This window comes from Nyctereutes procyonoides, unplaced genomic scaffold (assembly GCF_905146905.1).
Source record: "Nyctereutes procyonoides isolate TBG_1078 unplaced genomic scaffold, NYPRO_anot_genome, whole genome shotgun sequence".
In the NCBI taxonomy this organism is placed as follows: Eukaryota; Metazoa; Chordata; class Mammalia; order Carnivora; family Canidae; genus Nyctereutes; species Nyctereutes procyonoides.
Genome location: NW_026575036.1, coordinates 1040309 through 1055431, shown reverse-complemented (window position 1 = coordinate 1055431; position 15123 = coordinate 1040309). Strand labels below are relative to the sequence as shown.

The following is a 15123-nucleotide window of genomic DNA, read 5'->3' as shown; positions in this document are numbered from 1 at the left end:
ATTAATTTATTTACTTAAAGTCACAAACTGTGCAAGAAAGAACAAGAATCCAGGTCTTCTAACTCCATGACCTATGGCTCCTTCCCTTAAAACATCTGAAAGACCTAAACCAAAGTAAACCAAGAGTAAGCTAGCAATCTAGTTGACCAAACATGGGAACATCTAGGTTAGTTTTTTATTTACAATGAAGCCTGATACCAGACCAATACAGTTACATGTCTCTAGCTTACTATCCAGAGAATTGGTCTGCAATAATCTAAATAGCTATCAATGTAACAAGATAACTATTATTAATGTGAATGATGAAACATCTTTCCTTTTGAGATTTTTATGCTAAATTAAAGCGAAAACAAAAGCCATGAAGATAAAACAGAATAAATGTACCAGATTTACCCTCCTGCTACAGCCATACCACTGAAACAAAATATAAAAGGCAACTATTTTCAGGCCCTGGAAAACTGGCAGCTCAAGATACAGATGCCGAGATAATCCAGTTACATAAATTAGTAGGGAAGGACTTTTAATCAACTGTTATAAATATGTTCAAAGACTTATAAAAAATATGATCTCAATGAGTGAAAAAATGTTGAACAACAGCAGAGAAATGAATCTCTAAAAAAATGAAATGGAAATTCTAAAACGAAAAATGTACAATAGCATAAATTTCACTACATGGGCATAAGAGCAAATTTGAGTGGAAAATAAGGGTCAATGAACTTGATGATCCATGTAAATTAACCAATCAGAAGAACAGAGGAAGGAAAAAAGATTAAAATTAAAATGAACAGGGGGCGCCTGGGTAGAATAGTTGGTTGAGCATTAGACTCTTGGTTTCATCTCCAGTTGTGAGATTGAGACCCGCATCAGGATCCATGCTCAGGGAAGAGTCTGCTGGAGATTCCCCTCCCACTCATGCTCTCTCCTCTCCCTAAAATAAATAAATCTTTAAAAAACTAAAAATAAAAAAATAAACAGGACTTCAGAAACCTGTGAGACACTATCTAGCACTCCCATACTTAAAGTCCTAGAAGGGAAAAGGGGGTCGAAAATATGTTTGAAAAAATAACTTTGGACATTTTAGTCCAAAACTGGGTGGAAAACATCAACCTACAAATCCAAGAAGTTTAGGAAACTAAAAGCAGGATAAATACAAAGAAAATCATATTTAGGCACATCATGGTCAAATTAGTAAAAAAACAAGGATAAAGAGATAATACTAATTGACCACAGCCAGAGTAAGAAGAAACCTTACTTACAGGGAAACAAGAAAAAGTGGAATTCCAAGAAATGGAATGGCATGTTTAATGTATTGAAATAAAAGTAAAACGATAATCTGGAACACCATATTCAGCAAACAATCCTTGAAACATGAATGCAAAATGAACACATTTTCAGATGGACAAAATCTAAGAGAATTAGTCACCAGCAGACTTACAAGAAAGAATAAAGAAGGAAACGACATATGTGTGAGAAAATATAAAAGACTAGTTTTGCTTGGTTTTCTTTTAATGTCCTTAAAGGACAAATGACTTAAAACAAAAATCACATCCTATTTAAGGAGGAGTTTATAAATAGATGGAAGAACACCACTAAAATAAGTCAAAGGACTAAAGAGGGTGTAAACACACAACTGTTGTTAAGGTTTTTACACTCATAACACATGAACTGTAAAGTAGAATAATATTAAATCTATGTAAAATGTGGTAAGTTAAAGATGCATATTGTGGGACGCCTGGGTGGCTCAGTGGTTGAACTTTTGCCTTCGGCTCAGGGCGTGATCCTGGAGACCCAGGATCAAGTTCCGCATCAGGCTCCCCACAGGGAGCCTACTTCTCCCTCTGTCTAGGTCTCTGCTTCTCTGCGTCTCTCATGAATAAATAAATAAATAATATATATTTTTAAAAAGATGCATATTGTAATTGCTAGAGCAACTGCTTGAAAAGTACAAAAAGGCTGTAGGTAAAAAGCAAATAGAAAAAAATAAAATGAAGTGTTATCAAATATTTAATGAACCCAAAAGATAGCAGGAGAAAAGAAAAAATGGATCAGAATAAATAGGAAACTAATTGCAAAATGACAGATTTAAGTTCTATCATATCAAATATTGTGTAAAATGAAAATGAACAAAACATTCTAATTAAAAAGTACAGATTCTCACAAAGGAAGAAAAAAAGACTGTCTACAAGAGATAGCTTTATATATATATAACAGAAGATGGGTTATATATTTCATACATACATATATTTTTTTCATAATAAAAGGATGAGAAAAAGATATACCATGTAAATGGTAAGAAACACACAAGAAACCTGGTCGGGTTAGATTAATACCAGACAAAGCAGGCATTCAGACAGGACTAATACAGGAAATAAAAAGGGACATGTCATAATAAAAGCATTAATTCAACAGGTAAACAAACATAACAATCCTAAAAGTGTATACACTTAATAACAAAACTCCAAAATACATTTCAAAAAAACTGACAAAACTAAAGTGATAAGTGGACAAATCTACAATCATATTTGGAGACTTTAACACCCTTGTCTCTTGGTAATATACAGAACAGGTAGACCAAAACAAAATAAAACAAAACCAGATCTGAAAAATGTGATCACCAACTTGACCTACTTGATATTTATAGAACACTGATACTAGTGTCTGCAAATACATGATATTCTTTTCAAGTGCACTGGATGCATACTTAAAATATAACATAAAATGGGCTACAAAGCTCTTTAATTTCAAAAGACAAAAAATTCTTACTCTTCCCTGAGCATAACAGAATTTTAAATTACAAGTCAATAACAATAAGATATCCAGAGAAGCACAGAATACTTGGGAATTAAAACATTCTGTTGATCTATCTCTGTTAATATTTGCTTTATGTATTTAGGTGCTCCAATATAAATGTTTATTATAAATAACACTCTAATAATATCCTAAATATCAAGAGACATCACAAGGGAAATTAGCAGTATTTTTAACTCAATGAGGATGAAAAAACAACAAAGCAAAAAATTAGTTCTCTGAAAAGATTAATAAAATTGGCAGAACTCTAGCAATATTCTTTTCTACCAAGAAGAAAGACAGAAACAAACAACAGGAAAGAAAACAAATATTACAGCATCAAAAGTAAAAAAGGAGGTATAACTACAGACCCTATAGACACTGAATACCATAAATTTTACAGCAATAAATTTGGCAACTTGGTATATTTGTACAATGGAATACCTAAGCAGACTCCTACACACAGAACAACATGGATAGATCTCACTGCTATTATCTTCTGGGTGGAGGGAGAACAGGCACAGAAGAGTACATACTGTATAACTCTATGATGTTCTAAAACTGGCAAAGCCAATCTACGCAGATAAAATCAGAGCACTAATGGCAGCTGGGGCAGAAGGTAAAAAGTGTGGAACTGAAAGCAGAGGCACCAAAAATATTTCTGGGATGATGGAAAATATATATTGTAGAAAGTCATCATACTGTACACTTAACACTCCAATGTATACAAATTTACCTCAATGAAGTTGATTTTTAAGGAAAAAATATATCAATAAAAAATGCCAAGGTAGAACTGTAATATATATAAATGTAAATTCAGTCCAGAATTTTTAAGAATTCTTCAAAACATACCTCATTTCTATTATATACCTTCTTAAGAGAATATGAACCATAAACTATGGGCCAGGAAGTATGCTGAATGCTTTCACTTATTATATCTTGCAAAGATGGTTATGTGTCTTAACTCACTATTAGGCCAAGCACAGTACCTGAGGAGACAGCTGTGTTACAGCGAAAGTAATAACCCTGGAGCCAGAAGACCTATGTTCAAATAATGACTATATGTGATCTATTACCTTTGTGACCTTAGACAAGTCACTTTTAAGTTTCTTCATCAACGACTGAGTTGATGTGAAGATTAAGGAATATCATTTTAACGTATCTGGTAACACACACACAAATATAAATTTTCTTACCCATAGGAAGTGCTCAACAGACACTGATTAAATGAAGAAATGAAAGAGATAAGTAACCACTTGGACAGAGATACATGCAGACAGAAGAGACAGGGGACAGCATGTTCCTACTCATGTTTGGTTTGGTTTTGGTTTTTTTCTTGTGGAGGGTAGAACAGGGGCTTCCTGGCATGACGACTTAATACCATGTTCCTATCATGAGCAGTAGGTACAGTGAGTAGGATAGGCTGGAGGTTGGCTGACCTCCCAGAATGAATATACTTTCCTTATGACCTGGATCACAGCATTCTGGGCTAACAATCCCTTGTCCTGGCAAGGAGTATGAAAAGGGAGTTTTTTTACCTGCCTACCTAGGACTCCAAGGGGCTTTACCCAGGCTCATAAGAGCTCCAGCGAGTCTTCTATTATTGCAGACCTTTGAAAATGCCAACGTAACTGATAACCCACTGTTTACCATCTTCCATTATTCCTCATCCTTAGGTTTTCAGAGGTTGTGCTCTAAATGAAACAACCAGAGCAGAGATCATCTGGATACAGTGGCAATGAGTAGAGCAATAGCTTCATGAATGCCCAGCAGGTTGATTTTCTGTAGAGTTTCAGAGAAAAATGACAATCTGACAGTACTCAAAAAGTATATGAGTATAAAAATCTAGAGGGTGACTACAACAGAGGTTCATAGTGAAGACCTGAGAAGTCATGTATCTTCACCCAGATACGGAGCCACTGGTAGGGCATCTAGAAATGTAATACTCATTCACGCTATAGTGTGTTATGTCATCTTACAGAGGGTTCAACAAAATGCCCTGGGGGCATGCAGATGAGATACTGAACGAAGTGGTGAGGGAGGAAGCAGTATTGGGGAAATACTCTTGAAAAAGGGGACGCCTGTGCTGAATCCAAAGTTATGAAGGAATTACTTGGGCAAAAGGCATTCCAGGCAAGGACCACAGCATGTATGATGACTTGAAAGGGTTGGATGGTGCCATCTGTGGAGAACTATAAGGAATTTCATATAGCTGGAGCATATGGTGTGAAGGGACAATGAGACTGCAAAGGCATAGGCAGGGTCTTAAGAAGGACCTTTAAAGTCAGGCTGAAGGAATTTACATTTTACCTTGACAATGAAGGGAATCCACTAAAGGATTTTTTTTTCTTTGACTGGGCAGGCCAGGTGCCCCTTGTGGTGACCCTGGCTCTCTGAAAGTGATGTGAGAGTGGAGGGCAGGGGAGGTAGAGAGTGCAGCTTCTGGTGAAGGCCTTGTGTGTGTGTTGTTTCTTATTTATGCAAGTGAATTTTATTTCCCTCACATCTCGCTGAAGAGAAGGCTGCTCCTTCCATCACCTCTCTCCTCATGTGCTCTCCACCTTCACATTTTTCTTATGTATTAAAAGAATCATTCAGTGGCAAGATTACATAAAGCACACTGGATTCAGAGGTGCCCTGCTGGCAAATACTAGCTCAAGTGTACAGGTGCACAAGTATTTTCCTTTGTCTCCAACTGGGTCCAGGGACAGCGTTAAGTCACCAAAGGATTTTAAGCAAGCACTACCAAAATCAAATTAGCATTTTTAAGAGACTATTCTGGCAACAGTTTGGGAAACAGATTGGATGGGAACAAAAGCAGAGACGGGGCAAGTAGTGAGGAGACTGATGTGATCCATGTTGGGTATGGCCGGAGAAGGCAGCACGCAGGATGGAGAGAAGATGTGTTAGATACAGTGAAGAGGTAGACTTCTCAATACTCAGTCACTAGTTCACGTGAAGATGAGGAAAAGAAGGAACCAAGCTTGACTCCCAGGTTTCAAGCTTAGATGTATGAACGGACAGGCCTGCTGTTCAAGGAGATGAAGAAGTCAACCTGCATTTGAAAGTATAAAAAGCAATGATATTGCACTCCATTTTAAAAGAAAAATTAACACAAACAAAAGCACTGGCTGCCTTAGACGGTATAGTTACACATCTCTGAGAAAAATCAAACACTTAAATTCACAGAGAGGAATAAGTCAGAGTTAAAGAAATTCCTGTCTAACATATGTTGATGAATGAATAATCAAAGAATAACAAGAAGGCAATTCACTAACAAGAGAGCCATCTACTGCCTTACAAGGATAGTGCAGCAATGAAATGCCACAAAAAACGTGGGAGAAAGCCAAGTTTGTGACCACTTTTACACTGTACATGTATTCACAGAATATCTGAGTCCTCCTACAAAAATGTCCAAGTGGTTAGCATTTTTTAGCTAATAGCCAAGTATTTTAGCTTGCTTGTTTCTCCTAAAAACATCAATTCAATTTATATAATCATTTGAATTAGAACACTTACCTGCCATCATTGCTATCATACTGGCTTTATAGACATTAGTAAGAGATGCAAGTTCTCCTGTTGCTAAGATGGTTTTGAGATGAGCCTCCCCACAGGCCTTGCGAAACTGACGAATCTCATCATACAGGGCTGGGGGAGGAAATAATTGAAGCAGTTACAAAGCAGGCAAGTGATAACATAACTTGGCAGCCATGTGCAGCTGGTAGAACCCATCTCGGATTTAGGAAACATAAAACATTTGTCACTTTCTAAAAATCACCCCAATTTAATATCGCCTAGAGCATTCTGTTGCCGTTCACATCCTGTTACAAGAAATGCTTAGTTTGTTACCAGGGAACTTTCTAAGCCCCTGCCCAAGGTCCAGAGCCACACAGCTTTTAAAATATCATTATAATGACATGCAAATCACAAATAATTTCTACCTCTCCCATATGTTGGTTACTTACGAGAAAAAACACATTTATCTACCATATATGGGGGTGTGCCACTTTGCAAACTAAATAAAAAAAATCCTCAGGTCCTTATTAATACTTCCATTCACACATAATAAGTTCCCTTGTTAGAATATAAAGCAGGCCTTTCCTGAGAGCTCTGTTAATGACAATAAAGATGTAACAGCCTTCCCCATTATCTGTTTAAATATCTGACTAAAAAGCATTGGCCTAGCCAGGTATGCTGGATGTATGTGCACAAAGCCAATTGTAGAGAGACTCATAGGTGCAGTCTTGAATCTATTCACCCCTGAACGTGGTACCAAATCTGGCTTTTGAGGGCTCCACTAAGCACCCTGAAAACAGCTTGATTAAAAATACACATACACCCCCAAAACCCCACAAAAACCTATACTCAACAACAAAAAAAGAATCAAGGGGGGAACAGTTCATATTCAAACAAAATCGACAGAGTTTTAGTAAACAAAATCAGCTTAATGAGTATGAAAAATTTTTTTTGAAGATTTTATTTATTTATTCATGACAGAGAGAGAGAGAGGCAGAGACACAGGCAGAGGGAGAAGCAGGCATCATACAGAGAGCCTGATGTGGGACTTGATCCAGGGTCTCCAGGATCACGCCTTGGGCTGCAGGCGGTGCTAAACCGCTGCGCCACTGGGGCTGCCCCAATGAGTATGAAATTTTGAAAAATTACTTAACAGAGCCTTCTGTCATGACACCAGTAGATTTGGCTTTTACTCTGCATCAGGTTCACTGCACTTGTTCGCTGAACTTGGGTTATTACCACACACTGTTGCATAGTATCAGGACTTTTTTGTTCCTCTGTATAGGTGTATATTTTAGGATACACACCTATTCATAATACATAAGCACATGGTCTAAACTGAGCAGGAAAGAAACATTTATAATATGGGATAGGGTTAGGGTAAGCAGTTTTGAATGCAGACACGAGACTTCCTTATCAATTCATGGGTTTACTAAAGTCCATGTAAAAGAATAAAAATTAGTCACAAGTCAGCAAACTCAGTCAAAACCATGAAAATTCTATCAAGATGAAGAAGACCTGGCATCTCAATCCCAGAAAACCTGAACTCAACTTGAAGCTCAAAGGGAAAACTGAACCCAAATAAAAGCAAATATTCTATTACAGGATGCTTGGTAAATTTTAGTGTTTGTCACTGTCAAGAGATGGCATCTACAGAAGGTTTTTCAAGAAAGGACTGAATATTTTCACAAATCCCTAATAATCAGTGGCTTAGAGCACTAGAGATGATCTAAGATGCCACACTGCCTACCTCACCCTGGGCCATCCTACCCAAATCTTGAGAAGTCATCTCACCTACACATCTGATATGACATGTGTGAGAGTGGTATAGGCAGGAAAGACTATGTGGCGATAACAATTTATATTCTTTTAGCTCAGGGAACGAATCTTGAATGGCATAACACTTGTCTAGTTACTCAATCTAAAAACAGAAAGTTGTTCTCTAAGAACTAGTGACAAGGAAATCTCTTGATCTGAAAATTCAAGAATACTAACCCAGAGTTAACTTGTGACTTAATTAATGATTTTTCTTCCACAGTACAGCATAGCCATCAAAAGCAGGCTTGAGAGTCAGACAAATGTGGATTTAAAACCCATCCATCCCTTCCTGCATGACCTTGGGCAAGTTATTCTCTCTCAGTCTCAGTCCCATCCTTGAAGTGTCAATAATAATACTTATTTTATAGGGTTATTATGAGGATTAAAAGGGAAGATACAAAGTACTCTATACAATGTCTGGCTCATTGTAAACACTCAGAAAGTTTAACCATCATTCTTAAGCTCAGAATTCTAGTAAAATGAGTTTCAATTAAGGTTGTGTGATAAAAGCCAAATCTGATTCATGGCCTGACCCAACTCCTTGTACTGCACCAAAATCTTGTTATACGGATTAGTGCTTACAATCAGTGAGTCATCAGATAAGGCTTGAAAATGTTTTATTACAACATTTGTTAAGGTGAAGTTTGATCTGTACAACAAAATTCTTAAAACAGTGATCCCAATCATACTTATGAACAAAACTATCAGCCTTTTTCTAAAGAGTATTACCTTTTGATATCCAATTTCTTCACCTCCAGTTAAAATTAATCAGAAAAAAGATGTATTTTATGACTCAATTATCAGCCACCTGGAAGTGATGCTCTGTAATCCATGATCCAGAGTGTAACTGGACTTAAACAAATACATAACCAGTGTCTTATTCTCTAACTGCCAATTCCTCAAATCATTTTACTAAACGATTTCACCACACAACAGGGTCAATTTTGCTGAGCAAGTATCTAATCTTAGAGTTCAACACTGGGAAGTTGTTCATCATTTTTTTCTGTTACTATTTTGCCAGAATATACCAGAACAATTCAATAAAAAGCATACTGAACCTGTCCTTTGTAATAATGTGACTGGGCTCTATCAGGCAAATGTTTGGGCTTCTGGATCTTACTAAGTGATGCAAAGATGACAATGCAGTCAGGATGTTCGTTAGTATGACTACAGCAGCATCACCAATGGCAGCAGATCCAAGAGTCCCATGACTCAGTGGCCACTGGCCAACAGCATAGTACCTATGCTGGCCTTGGTGGCAGCACCAGAAGTAGCCTGATAACCACCCTTCCCATGTCACATCCGGCTATATTCTCTGCTCCCCAGTCTTTCATGGTCCTGCTTATTTCTCAAGCCTGGTTCTCCTGGCTTCTTACTGACTCAGTAAGCTACTCTATGTCCTCCCAATAGATGCCTTTTCAGCTTAACTTAATCTGAATTGGTTTCATTAATTTTCAATTCATAATTTTAGTATAACAAGCATTTGCTAAGGAGTCTAGTATAGTGTGGGACAATAGCATGGGTGCCCCACTACCTGGATTCATATGCTAGTTCCAAAACTAATCTGCTGTTTGATTTGGGCAATTAACTCTTAAACTTTGTCTCAGTTTCCTCTTCAATAAAATGGGGATTATAGAGGTATGCACACCTCATAGAGTTCTTTCAAGCATTAAGTAGGCTAATATGTGTAAAGTGCTAAGGATAGTATCTGGTACATTGCCTAATGCTCAAAGAATGTCAGATTATTTTCCTGTTGCTGGTGGTGCTGTTATTGTTACTGCTGAGTGCTTATTAGGTTCTGACCTAGAGGGACTTAACAAAGCAGGGGAGACTGTGACCTATGTTTCTTAGAAAACATAAACACAACCTCTTTGGGGCCTAGAAAGCAGGTTGGGGGAATAATGTTTACTACATCACAAACTTTTTTTTTAACTTGGAGCCCATGTTCCCAGACTCCTGGGATAAGAGTTTTGCTACTTGCTAGTTATGTAAATTTACAGGAATCATTCCATTTTCCAACCCTGATCAGTTAGGGGAGCCTAAGTTTGCTCATATATTTTTGTGAAGATTGGATAAAATAATACATATGGCCAGAATAGAACAAAGCAGTTAATAGGCATATACTCAGTCAATACTAGATTTCCAAACTTTTCCTTATATAGCTCCAGGAATGCAAAAGTAACTCTGAAAAATTAAATGGAGCAAGCACTGTCTTAATACTTATAAAAACAAAATTAGAATTTACAAATTTAACCTGTTAGAAAAACAGATCACTTCACTCCAACACAAACCTGTAGCCACAGAAAAGCGCCAGTAGTGTCCAGGTGGTTTTAACCACCTTGGCATTACAGTGATTGATGACATATGTAAATCCAAGTGACTTGATGGCTGAAATGTAACCCAGTCAATCTCAAATCATAATTTCCTTTCACTATAGATGAAGGAAATAATGGAAAAACTAATGGGTGGATTTTCCTCATCAGCAGGAAAGGACAGCAGCGGGATGTGGGTTTATATAATTGCTACTGGAATATACATGTGGAGGAAATTACAGTGTAATTAATATGTTCAATAGACCCTCTTCCCAAAAAACTCTTCATGAGGAGCAGCTACTGAAAACAATGAGAACTCCCTAAGTTGTAAAGCATCTTCCTTCAAGAATGCTCAGTGTTTTCTACGTATCAGTTAAACATCCCCGTGGGGTAGCTGACAGTTACCTCCACATTTTATATGCGAAAAGTGAAATGCAGAGAGATGAATGACTTGCCAAAAATCTCACAATTTTTTGTCTCTATTGCACCAAACACATACATGTGGGCAGGTACACACATGCTGTCGTTAAAATACATTCTCAAGGAAATAAACTGAAGAACATCATGTAATAGAGTAATCAAAACCTAGGACCTAAAAGGGATGTCAACTCCCATTTAGATCAAATTACAAACATTACAGATGAGCATTATAATCCTAGGACCTGATTTTCATTCTTGGAAGGAAAACAAAGTTGAGGAAATTGAAAAGTTCCAGAATAATTCAGAAGCATAAAATAATTTTATGATTCAATATGTTAAAAAAAACTATAAATTGCTCTATCAGCCTTCTGGTTGGAATCAGAACAGCACACTATGTTATAGTGAAGTTCACTTGTCTGAATCAGGACTTTTCTGCACTTGCTTACCCACTAATTGGCTGTTGTCATTTGGGAAAGTTACTGAACCTCTCCAAGCATCATTTTTCTACTCAAGATCTGACAGAAGATCTTTACTTTTGGGGCTCAAAGACATCTCAAATCCCGGGAATAAATGTAAATGTAATTATTTAAATAATTATGAAGGTAATTGATTAACTGTTTTTCTCTTGGCTCCATCTTTAATAATAAGCAGTTATAAAAATGAAGATACACTTTGACTTGCTCTAAAATGTTATATTGTTAAAATTAAGACCAGTTTCTTGTTATTGGTTTAGAAAGACATTTTGGAACTCTATACTTTGTGGGAGCTCTCAGCCAGAGAGAGGTAGGAGAACAGAGGTACTTTCATTTGCACACTGCCATGAAGGTGGAAGTAAGCTTGGAACTGGCATGTCACTGGGGTCTTGGGAAATTCTGGGCTCACATGCTGCCAGATCAGGGTCAGGGGTGGTTATCCTCATCGGTGAGGGCTGGGAGTTCTGGAGGACGTGGTGAACTCAACCAGCCTGAATGTGCAGTACTGAGCCAGGGAGATAGCCTGTGTGGTCAAGAGACTGTTACATACAAGACAACTGATCAAATAAAGAAATATACTGAGGATGATGGGAACAAGATTTCTCATGACAAGAAAGAGGGGCATAAATATAGAAAGGGAAAGGGGAGAATAACCACATGATGCTGGCTTACGAGGAAGTCATCGATGTGAACTTATTTATGGTTTCTACTATGGATGATAGATAGACAAATAGATATAAATGCATGTGTGTTTATACGCGTTCATCGTGTATATGTGAACACTCACGTGTTTCCTAGATCTGTCCACTGAAAGGGCTTAGAAACAATAGCCTTGCAGCAATGAGCCCATCTCGCACCCAGATCTTGGTTTCTAAATACCAGTCTTCAATGAAAAGAAGCAGAGCTCTTGGAAAAATGGCTGATTCCAGGGCTTGGGTAGAGACAGTTAAAGATAAGCCTGAAATATTTTTGATAAGAATTCAAGGAAGTTCTCAAAGAATAATACAAACATGTCAAAAGGACAGAAGAGCCATCTGAAGCAGCTCCCACTAGCCAAATCTGAGAAAATCTGAGTATTAAGATAAATAATGACAGTAATGGATTATAACTAGTTAAATAAAATAGAATTCCATGAGTTCTTACAAACAGAAAGGAAGAAAATGGGAGAGGAGAAGGTGACGCTAGTAAGTATAGAAGAAATGATGGAATTAGAAAATTGCCACTTGACAACAGAGTAATAACTGAAGAATTATGAATGAATGCTAAAACTACTGAATAAACATTAGATGAGGGATAGGATATTAATAAAGTCTAAAAATATTTCCATTCATATTCTGTATTAATTATTAAAACACAAAATATTTATTAATTTTACAATGGAGAAACTTGCCAGAAAGCATCTTAGCCATTTAAAAATTAACATAATGGGACAAACCAGTATCTTATGATTCCTGAAATAATGCACTGAGAAGAAATGAGCAAAACATCTGTGGTATTTCTCCCCAAAACATAGAACTTGAATCTAATCATGAGAAAACATCAAACCCAAAAGAACCATATTTTACAAAATGACAGGCACCTATTCTTTTAACTCAAGGAAAGACTGAAGACTGTTCCAGATTGAAGAAGTCTAAAGAGGCATACAACAACAGAAACCGATAAAGAACATTATTGAGACAATCTGCAAAATTTAAGCAGTCTATGGATTTAATGGTAGTATGATATCAATGTTAATTTCCTGATTTTGATGGTGCACTGTGGCTTGGTCCAAGTGTTCTTGTTTTTAGAAAATACACACTGAAATACTTATGAGTAATGGGTTGACAGGTCTGCAACTTAATCACAAATAATTAAAACAACAATTACATATACACAATTTTATATATATGCACACATGTACATACGTACAAAGAGACAATGAGAAGGCAAAAGGTAAATAGAGCAGAATTTTTTTTTTAAGACTTTATTTATTCATGAATGAGAGACACACAGAGAGAGAGGCAGAGACACAGGCAGAGAAAGAAGCAGGCTCCATGCAGGGAGCCTGACATGGGACTCGATCCAGGGTCTCCAGGATCATGCCCTGGACCAAAGGTGGTGCTAAATCGCTGAGCCACCCGGGGTGCCCAATAGAGCAGAATTTAATCATTGTGGAATCTCAGTGAAGAGTAAATAGTTGTATGGATGATTTTTGCAACATTTCTGTAAGTTGAAAATTATTCAAAAATAAATGTTAAAAAGACATGTTTCACATACATTATTGTAATTTATTTAGCATCTAGATATTTTTCTTATAGAAGGGCTTTCGAGATTATCAACCATTCTGTTTTTTAAACAAAAAAGTGATTATATATGGTACATATTATTTGGTAACTTGCTGTTTTCCCCTCGAAATATCACATACATCTTTCCATATTAATAAATATAAGTTTATAAGCACAATTTTAATGGGTGCATAATCTCCCATTGCATGGTTATAAATAATTTATTCAATCATTTTTCTATTATTGGATACTTAAAGTTTCGTGTGTTTTTTTTGCTATTACGAACAATACTTCAGTAAACGTCCTATGGTTACATCTTTGCATACATCATGACCTATTCCTTAGAGCCTTTATTAATTTTTCTGCTCACATACTTCCATGTAATCCATGTTCATTGCTAAAAATTCAAACATTACAGAAACTCAAAATTCCCCATTTAAAAAAAAGTAAAAAAATCTTGCATGTAACAGAAAAATAATAATCAGGAAGGCTATTATAAAAGATGACTGACAAATGAAAATGGAATTCAAACACCATGACTGCAAATTAGTCAGAATAATGCAAAATACAACAAAACACATACCCCAGAGAAGTTGCTGGCATAGTGATGTCACATTAAAAACCTGATAATAAATGTTTTGACTTTTAATGAGGTTTTCAGGAATAGCAAAAGTGGGTGTACTAGAAACCCAGGATATATTACCCTGTTGATGCATAATCAATATAGTAGCACAACCAGTAGAGGAGTTGTCTCCTATCTGTCCCCTCACATCCCTCCTACTAGTGCCACACTGAGAAGGAGGAATGGAGGTCGTAACCTGACCTTCTGCTCATCCTTCCCAGCTGAAAAACAAGTGAGGCTGTGTTGACGGAGTGTGTTCACTGACAGGAATCAGAGAACCTAGCCACACTGGGAAAGGCCTGTGTGATGAGAATGTAGATCCAAGGAGCAGAGGGGGTCACACTGCATCTGTTTTAAACAGCATCCCAAACAGTTGACAACTGGCTCTACCTTCTGCTCCCTGTGTCAGCAGGAATTGCATCTATAGCATTTTGCTTTTCTCCATTCAAAATTATCTTATTTCTCTCCAGTTTCTACCTATAAGGAAAGTATATTCTTAATCTTGAGACTCCTGGCAATCAGTTAAGTTTTCTGGAAAAGCTCTGCTATAAGACAAAGAAAACTATGTTACTAGTAAAGCTTTCATGAATACAAATTATGACTTAAGTAAAAATCCAAGTGTTTAAAGACTATGTTTCCTATCTAAAAGTCATAAAGCAGATTCCCTTTTATATTTCATGCTTTTCAAATACACTTTAACAATTATTAAAAAATAATTGTTAACGAATATATCTAAGCAATTATTTTTGAGTACCAGGAAGATGTTCAACACTGCACAATGGCCTGAAAATAACTCTTAAGATAATTATATGTACAGTAAAACACTTAATATAAATTGTGCAGCAACCTTTGAAACTAAAAAAGTCACAAAATGTTCAAGAACAGTTTTCATCCACCAACGCAACTAATTA

General features: G+C 36.6%; 1 protein-coding gene across 2 annotated transcripts in view; it reads right to left on the bottom strand.

Moving 5' to 3' along the window:
• DERA (deoxyribose-phosphate aldolase) overlaps window positions 1-15123 on the bottom strand; it is a 120472-nt gene that overhangs the window by 42041 nt on the left and 63308 nt on the right. The window contains exon 6 of one of the 2 annotated variants that reach the window (XM_055318919.1): window positions 6307-6435. The exons of the other annotated variant lie outside the window; for it this stretch is intronic. Coding sequence (XP_055174894.1) covers window positions 6307-6435 — 129 coding nt within the window. The remainder of the gene's footprint in view (window positions 1-6306; window positions 6436-15123) is intronic. 2 annotated transcript variants of the gene reach the window in all.